The following is a 9,502-nucleotide window of genomic DNA, read 5'->3' on the forward strand; positions in this document are numbered from 1 at the left end:
CGCAGCCCACCTCTCGGGGGCGGGCTCCCGGCGCGAGCAGGGCTGAAGAGAAGATGGAGGAGCTGGTGGTGGAAGTGCGGGGCTCCAATGGCGCTTTCTACAAGGTACTTGACTCCAGGGCAGGCCCCATCTTCGCCCTTCCTTCCCTCCCTTTTCTTCTTGGTGTCGGCGGGAGGCAGGCCCGGGGCCCTCTTCCCAAGCGCAGTGCCAGGGCACGCTCGGCGGGATGTTGTTTGGGAGGGAAAGACTGGACTTGGGGCCTGTTGGAAGACCCTCGAGCCCCGCTCCGAGTCCGAGAGGCCCTAGCGCCTATCGGAATGAGAGACCAGCGAGGAGAGGGTTCCCTTTCGGCGCCGAGCCCCGCCGGGGTGAGCTGGGGATGGGCGAGGGCCGGCGGCAGGTACTAGAGCCGGGCGGGAAGGGCCGAAATCGGCGCTAAGTGACGGCGACGGCTTATTCCTCCTTTCCTAAATATCTTCTCCCAGCGGGATCGGGGCCTGACGTGTGGGTAGTTGTGGAGGAGCGGGGGACGCTTCAGCCGGACCGCCTCCTGCAGCGCCAAGAGGGTTTCAGGTCTCCTTTGGCTTCTCTTTTCCGGTCTAGCATTGGGACTTCGGAGAGCTCCACTGTTCTGGGCGAGGGCTGTGAAGAAAGAATAGTAAGAAGCGGTAGTCGGCAGCAAATCACAATGGCAACTGATTTTTAGTGGCTTCTCTTTGTGGATTTCGGAGGAGATTTTAGAACCAAAAGTTTCAGAACATGGCCCAGCAATGCATTGAAGAAGTTGATCATCGTGAATATTCGCGCCCCCCTTTTTGTTAAACGGGATAAATTCAGGAATGCACATGCTTCAGCGTCTAAAACCATTAGCAACTCTGCTACTTAAAAATTGTGTGTGTGTGTTTAAGTTTCCAAAGACCTAAATATATGCCATGAAACTTCAGGAAATTAACTGAGAGTATATTATAAATAGGGCAATTTTTTTTTAAACTGAGCGAAAATATTTTTGTGCCCCTAAGAACTTGACCACATTTCCTTTGAATTTGTGGTGTTGCAGTGGACTGAATTGTTGAGGCTTTATATAGGCATTCATGGGTTTACTGTACTTTATAAAATTACACCATTGCAGATCAACTAACACCTTTCAGTTTTAAAAAGAAGATTTACAAATTTGATGTAGCAGTTGTGCGTTTGTTGGTACGTAGTTGCTGTAGATCTATTAATCTATAAATTCTCATTTCCTTTTGAATGTCTATAACCTCTTTAAATAATATCCCACCTTACTACAGTATTTTGGCAATAGAAGGTGCATGTGGAAAGAAGCCTGGAAAATAGCTATTACCAGTGTCCAGCACAGTTCTTAAATGTATTATAGAATGACTTGAATGTTTCAAACAGGACACGTTTGGCTATAGGAAAATAAACAATTGACTTTATTCTGTCTTTACCAATTTTATGAAGACATTTGGAGATCAGTGTATTTCATAAATGAGTAGAGTGTAAACCGTTCCATACTTTGAGCACAGAGTTAAAACCTTTTGCTGTAAAAGGAGGCAAAAGGTAACCCCACGTTTATGTTCTTAACACTCTCATAAATATGAAATTGTTTCAGTTGACTCTGCAAAGTTTTAATTTCATTGATTTTATTGATCGATAATTTCTTCTGGTGAGTTTGCGTAGAATCGTTCAGAGTCCTAGATTAGTGGTTTTGGTCACTAGATTTCTGGCACTAATAACTATAATACATATACATATATATGTGTGAGTAAGGGGTAATGGTTAAGCAAGATTCTGATTGATCTTTGATATAAACTTAGATTGGATGCCACTAAAGTTTGCTTACCACAGAGGGCAAGTAGCACATTATGGCCTTGGAGTACTTACTGTTCTCTTCCAGCAACTTATGATTTGCTCCAGTGATTTTGCTTGCAAACTGACTGGAATATAAGAAATACCTCCTATTTTGCTATTAATTTCCTCCTTTTTTGTTTCGTTTTGTAACGAAGTTGTTTAACTTAAAGGTGAATGAAGAATAGGTTGGTTGCCCCTTAGTTCCCTGAGGAGAAATGTAATACTTGATCAAGTGTGTGTCAGATAAATTGCTGTTACGTTTATTTAATTAAGTTTGATTTCTAAGAAAATCTCAAATGGTCTGTACTGATGGAAAAATAGTTTCTGTAACAAAAAAGCTTGCAATTTTTATATGACTTATAATATTGCTGTGAGTTTAAAAAGTAAAGCAAAAGTAAGCTGAGTTGCTTGTCCAGTGGGATGGACAGGAAAGATGTGAAATATAAACCAATTAAAAATGAACTGCTGTGAAGAAGTGTTACATTTATGGAAAAAGAAACAGGAACCTTGTTCATCAAATTGATAGAAAAGCTTTAAAAACTAAACAAACAACTTGAGTGTATTTGAATTCAGACTTTGATTTGCCTGACATAACCACCATATTTCCAAGGACATCTCTCTGTCTTCTGGTGTTTATTCTTAAAAACTTAAAAGTTAGATTCAGCAATCACCAGAGCCACTACTTTTATGCTTAGGTATTTGTTTGACTTAGAAATAATTGGTCACGTGTACCACTTTACAGTGCCCTGCAGGTGTTAAGATATGAAGACACTTTGACTTACACCTCATAAAATCTTTACAAAGTATTTTCTAAGTGAATAATGATGAAATAAAGTCTTTATTCTAGGTGCATCTGCCACACATAATTTGTTTTCTTTGGACTAGAAGTTTTGATGTGTTGAGAATGGTAATGAATTAACTGCATTTTAAATGTAGAATGCGTATCATTCCAGTGTGAATACCCTAATCCTAAGATTTGTAGGTTTTGTGTACTAGTATGAAAATTACTGAAGATGGATAAATCACATGTTGGAGACATAAGATACAAACCTTTTTTGTTTTCTGAAAATACAGCCTCTGATTTCTGATCCCTTATTGTAGTATGGTATAATTATGCTTGATTGTAATTTTATTGTTAGATTATACTTTATTTTTTAAGTTCAGTGTTTGAGGACAGACTTTCATTTGGTTAATAGTATTATGGCAGCTAGCAGCTAAATATGGTGAAGTGTACAATCAAAAGGATATTTTTAATGAAGATATTAGTGGTCTAACATGTCATTTCAGATGCATAGCTGAAATGTAGTAAAATCAGTTTTGCTACAAATAAACTTGCATAAGGTTTATAAATTTATAAGTTTATAAATCAACTTGCATAAAGTGTAAATAAACTTGCACTCATGGTTTCTCTGAAGTTTTTTGAGATAACTTTGCATAAAGGTGTTATTCTGTACTTCGAGGAAGTGAATTATTGGGGTCAACCACATTTTTTTTTCCTTCCTAGGGTCTAATTGCTCTTTTTAGTTTTTAGGATCTTCGTGGCTGCGTCATTTTTCCCCTTTTGAACTGTGCTTTTTCTAATTCCATATTAAATATTCTGATAACCTCCAAGTTATTAATTAGATACAACGTTCAGTGGTGTATTACTGGAGTTTCTGATTTCTGCCCACTATAGGAATGTGCTTCCTGAGAAGATTGGGATCGTGATTATAGTAATAGTTAACAGGGGATGAGTACTTTCTAGGTGCCAGGCACTGTTCTAGGTGCTTTACCTCTGATACTTTATTTGATGTATTGTTGTTATTCTCATTCTTTAAATGATGCACAGAGAGGTTAGGTAAGTGACTTAACTACCAAGTTTCAGGACCATTAAGGGTCAGGATTCTGAATTCCTGAAATGATGAAATTTAGCTTGAAGAAATGATGAAATTTAGCTTGAAGAAATTGGTTTGATTTCCTGCTCAGTTTTCAATTTCATTGTGGTCTTTGATTGTATTTTGTGCTATAACACTGCCTTAGCATCCTATAACTATAGTTACAATGTTATATTATGATTTTTTATTGTTAATACAAAGCCATCATGAAATAATTCAGTTTATGTGCCAACTTCTCTTGTTATTAGCTCTTGAACCTTGACACTGTACTTCTTCATATGGATGCCTTTTAAGGAAAGATAAGGTTAGAAATCTTTGACCCTGCTAGGAAATTTGCCTTTGTTATATTGGGAACTCATAAAACTGAAGTATTCAAAAGTTAGAATACATACACACAAGAAAAATTAATAACTAATTTAATAATGTTTTCTTTGCACATGTCTCTGTTGTCTTTTGGTCAGAATGAAGCAGAATGTGTTTTTCTCATAATTTGTAGCAGATGCCTATATGAAGTCCTGGACATGTGGTATGGTTGGAAGGACTGTTGATGAGGTTTATTGTCTCTGTTTATTCTTTTATGTTGTTAGTGTCCCCATACAACGGGGCGGGGGGATGGGGACAAAATGATAACTTGCTTTATATATGAAGCCTTGGGTTTGAATCATACTTTTATCACATTTCTTATGTCCCTATCCTGTCTCCTGCACGTTTTCTTTCTTGGTGTTCTTCCTTTCCTTTCCGTTCCGTTCCATTCCGTTCCTTCCCTTTCCTTTCCTTCCTTTTCTTTTCTTTCCTTTTCCTTCCTTTCCTCTGTTCCGTTCCGTTCCTTTCCTTTCCTTTCCTTTGTTTCTTTAGTTTGTTTCTTTGTTTCTTTAGTTTGTTTCTTTGTTTCTTTAGTTTGTTTGTTTCTTTTGACAGGGTCTCATTGTTGCCCAGGCTGGAGTGCAGTGGTGGGATCTCAGTTCACTGCAACCTCCACCTCTAGGGTTCAAGCCAGTCTCATGCTTCAGCCCTCCAGGTGGCTGAGATTACAGGCATGTGCCACCATGCCTGGCTATTTTTTGTATTTTTAGTAGAGGTGGGGTTTCGCCATCTTGGTCAGGCTGATCTCAAGTTATCCGCCTGCCTCAGCCTCCCAAAGTGCTGGGATTCCAGGCATGAACCACAGGGCCCCGCCTCCGGCAGGTTTTCTTTAGGAGGGGTATTTTACAATGCTGTAAGTTTTTCCTAACGAGAATTACCATAGCACTACATGTTCTGTCTTCAGTAAATGATAGAAGCTTACTGATGATGTTGTAGTTGTGTTCATTGCTGGTCGGGTGTGCATTGAAACTTTAATACACAATATCCTCTCCTGTGAGCAGTGGTTCCTGTTTGTAAGATACTTTACTAAGGGAAGGAATGTAAGGTGTTGCTAGGGAGAGTTTACCCAAATAGGGATGGACTTTCTGTTTTTACTTTATCAGTCCTGGTAATAGAATGTTTGAATGGATAGCACTAGGCTTTACATACTTTCGTAAATATGATTTTTGTAATTACCTCTTTGGCCCAGTTGCCAGTAAATTGGGGACCCCTTAATGATTTATTTCCTGTTTATTCACCCTGATGAAGAACCTGTATCTCTTTTAAACTGTACTTTATCACCTTTCTCAAACCCCAAGATTTTCATCACATTTTTTTTTTCTTCCCAAACTCTAAATAACCTTTTAGTATTAAGTATCTTTGTGGAAACGTTCTTTTCTTTTTATATCCCAATTTTTAAAGTTTTTTTTTCAGTGTGCTTTTGTTGGAATGTACATTTTCCAAATGCAAAAGCATTTATGATTCTGCATCTCTTATAAAATATGACACTCTCTACTTTATCTCTCATTTATTTGGTGACCCCCATGTGTGTAGTCTCATTACCCACAACAGTCTTAGGGAGACTGGTCGAGTTCCTTATTTGCAGATGAGGAATCCGAGGTCCAGAGATCACTTGTTGGTGAGAGTCTCACAGCTATTACGTGTTAGAGCAAGATTTCAAACGTAGGTCTGATTCGCAGCAAAACCATTAACCACTAACTACACTGACTCCAACAAGAGCCCTAGCCCTCACGCAATACACTTTAATTCCACTGTGTGTTCTTTCAAATTCATTCAATTTGCTGCCTTTGGAAACCTCTCAGAAACCTCCTCAACCTACCTTCTCTACAGACATCAGCTTTGCCTGATAGGTAGAGATCACAGGAAAATGCAGTTTTCCAAGGTAGTGATAGGTGGAATGATAGTACTCTGGAAATGGCCAAAGAAGAAAGGTATGAGTGTATCTGTGGGTGGGTAAGTGGTAGATAAGGGGAAAGATAGAGCCAAAAGGGGGCTATTGGAAAAACTATGATGAGAAACAGGAAGATGGAACCTTATTGGAATGAAGATTTAGTGAAAGACCTTAGAATTAACAGGAGATATTTGTCTTTCACGCAAGTGTAGACCAAAGGCAACCTATGAGTTTCTTTTATTCCACTTATTAAAGCAGCAGCCAAAGGTATTATATACCTTCTGTATTCACTTAAAATGACTGATTTTGAAAAAGTCATGCAAGCATCCATTTACAGATAAGCCTTATTAACTCAAAGGCAGTGGCCCTCTTGGGCTCTGATGATTATTCAAACCATTTCTGACACTACATCTGGAAATGCATTCAGAGCCTGCAAAAGCTCTTTCTTTCTTTCTGAATGACCACAGCACTTGCAGATCTTCCTCCTTTGAGAGAATATTTGATTTTAGGAAATAAGCAAATGTGGTGAATAAGTATGATTCAACTGGGCAATAACTTTTAGGCAAAGAGAACAAAGCAAAATATAGCAATGTAGTAATAAGGCTGATATTATAGTGCTTTTATGATGAGTCTGGAAACAGTCTCCAATATTTGTAAATGTTTTAAATCGGTTCTGTCTACTGCAATAGCCCTTAAGCCATATGTGGCTATTGAGCACTTGACATGTGGCAAGAGTGAATTGGAGACTGATTTTAATTTTATTTAATTTTAATGTAAGTAGTCACACATGACCTGTGACTACTGTGGCAGATAGCATAGTTTTAGACAAGGGCAGTAGTCTTGGATAGATACTTGATTTACTTAGAACATTTCTTTACCTAGCTGTAACAAGGTTCTAATAGCTGGTTAAAGGACTTAACATTTTTAGCATGTAGTATACAGTAAGGAACTAATGTTAATTACTGCCAAGATGTATAAACATTATAAAACTTTAGACAAGGATGAACACAGAAGCATTGGCCCTTCTTTGTAAATAAGGGATCAGTTACTTCCTAATAGGTGTCTTCATGTTAGTTAGTAATCTAATAGCACCCCCAAAAAGCAAACTGTTAATTTGTTATTAGCCATCCTGTAAAGACAAGGGAGAAATGGGGGCCAAGAGAGTCCTCTTTCCCATGCTCCATAATTTTTATGACTTAGAGAAATAAGAGCCTAAGAGTGACCAGTTCCTGCAACCTAACTCATAATTAGGCCTCTCTGTTGAAGTAATAGTGCAGCAAATAATCCCTTGAAGCACTGGGGCATGAACCCTTATGAAATCTAATAATTCTAAAATATCATTGGCAGTATTAAGCTAGAGTTCTCAAAATGCGCTGTAGAAATATTGGTCATTTAAATATAGCTGAGTAAAAATAACCAAGATCAAAATGATAAGAAAATGTTGATTTCTCCCCTTTTGAACCAGTAACTATAAGGATATATACCCATGCTTAACTTAAAAATAATTAGCCACGTTGGGTATAGCACAACATATGGATGCCATTATAGTCCACCTTGATATTACAAGGAAGCTTTCTTTTAGCGTAGTTTTACTTTATTTATTTAAGCATTATTGAAGAAGCTTGGTATCTCTGTTAAGTTGCTTAAGTTGCTTCCCTATCAGTGTTTTCCAGGGCCTTGTCTCAGCTTCCATAGTTTTTCTTAAGAGCAGCTAATTAATGCTTCACTCCATATGCTTTAATTTGTTATTTTGGGAAGTTTCACTTTTTAAAAGAATCTTTTTATTTCAGGCCTTTGAAGACAGACATGTTTGTTTAACAAGATATCTGCATTGAACCATTTGTTTTTAAAAACATGTATCGGGCATCTTCTATATACCAGAAACTATGCCATTTCCTGAGGACACAGAAGTTAGAGAATGGTCTTAATCCGAACTAGTTATCGTCTCACTATCCATTATGGGTATCAGATATTCAATGTCATGAGGATTTACTACTGTGTTTTCTCCCAAGAGTTTTATAATTTTAGCTCTTATATTTAGGTCTTTGATGTATATTAATTGATTTTTTTTTTGTATGTAGTGTGAGGTAAAGGTTGAAACATAATTCTTTTTGCATGTGGATATCCACTTGTCCCAGCTTCATTTTTTGAAAACACTATTCTTTCGCCATTGAATTGTCTTGGCTTCTTTGTTGACAAAGGATTTATTATTTCTGCCGCAACCCAGCTGTTTCTCACTGTCTAAACCTTTATGCCTGCTGCCCCTTAGGCTTAGTGGAATGCCTCTCCGTCCTCCTCTCTCTTTTGTTTAGCTAATACTTCCTTATCCTTTAAGGGGTCAGTAGGAACCTCACCTTCTTCAGTATGTTTTCCTTTGTCTTATTAACCTACCACCATCACCCACACACATACCTTTTCCCTAAGGCTGGGATAGGAACCTCTTAGGCAATGATCTATTTGATAACTACTCACTGAGTTCATACTAGGCACTCTGCTGTATGACCATAAATGAAGTAAAACCTGACACCACCCTCAGGAAACTTACTGTTAGTGAGAAAATGGGCTATAATAATAGAGTGGGGTAAGTTTATTGTAGGGATAAGCATAGGATGCTATGAGAATGCAGAGGACAGGAATTTAACCTAGACTTCTCAGTTCTCCCATTGAAGATGACATCTGAACTGAAATCTGGAAGAACAATAAGAGATAGCTATGTAAAAAGAGGGAAAGGACTAGGAAAGAAGGAATGGAGAGAGGCCCAGAAACTACAGAGTATGGCACAGGTAGTTTAGCATTGTTGGGTCACAAATTCTAAGGATGTGAAAGATAAAGTTGGAGAAGTGGTGGGACTGGGGAGGACAACTCCTGTAGAGCCTTTTATGACCAGAGAAGGAGTTTGGCTATGGTCCTGCAGGCAGGGAGAAACCACTGAAGGGGAGAAACACATACAGAATAAATTTGAGTAAGAAGCTTAAATCTCCCCAAGCCCTTTTAAAATGAATTAAGTTAAAAAGCCTTCGGGTTTCTTTATGCTTTGTCCTATTCTTCTAATTGTCTAAAACAAAAACCCTCCTTTTCTGTACCTATTAAAAGGTTAATTTTGTAAAATTACGGACAGTATGCTGATTAAAGAATTCTTGATAATTGGCCATTTTGTTCTGTCTTTGTGTAGATTATTAACAATTGTGTCATCAGATTTAAAAGATCTAAACCTCTGGACTTTATATATTTTTTCTACAAGTGCCTGTGAGATTGAAAACTTAATTCAACTCTAGTAACTGGACTTTTTAGTGTTGTTTGCAGCATATGATTGTTAAAGAAAGTTTAGTATATTTGTGTGTGTGTATATATATATATAGACTTGAGGTTATATTTAATTATTGACTATTGGTATTCTTCTAAGATTTTAAGGAGAAAAAGGTAGTTTACAACATGTAGGCCGGGCACGGTGGCTCAAGCCTGTAATCCCAGCACTTTGGGAGGCCGAGACGGGTGGATCACGAGGTCAGGAGATCGAGACCAT

The 9,502-nt window shown here is 38.0% G+C and overlaps 1 protein-coding gene across 9 annotated transcripts in view; it reads left to right on the plus strand.

Annotated features, from left to right (window-relative positions):
• Positions 1–6: 6 nt before the first annotated feature.
• FMR1 (fragile X mental retardation 1) overlaps positions 7–9,502 on the plus strand; it is a 38,673-nt gene continuing 29,177 nt past the window's right edge. For 8 of the 9 annotated variants that reach the window (XM_011930276.1, XM_011930283.1, XM_011930277.1 and 5 more), the window contains exon 1: positions 7–104. In XM_011930276.1, coding sequence (XP_011785666.1) covers positions 54–104 — 51 coding nt within the window. In that variant the 5' untranslated portion in view covers positions 7–53. The remainder of the gene's footprint in view (positions 105–9,502) is intronic. The other variant, XM_011930278.1, reaches the window with a different exon arrangement.

Source organism: Colobus angolensis, unplaced genomic scaffold (assembly GCF_000951035.1).
Source record: "Colobus angolensis palliatus isolate OR3802 unplaced genomic scaffold, Cang.pa_1.0 Scaffold85, whole genome shotgun sequence".
Lineage (NCBI taxonomy): Eukaryota > Metazoa > Chordata > Mammalia > Primates > Cercopithecidae > Colobus > Colobus angolensis.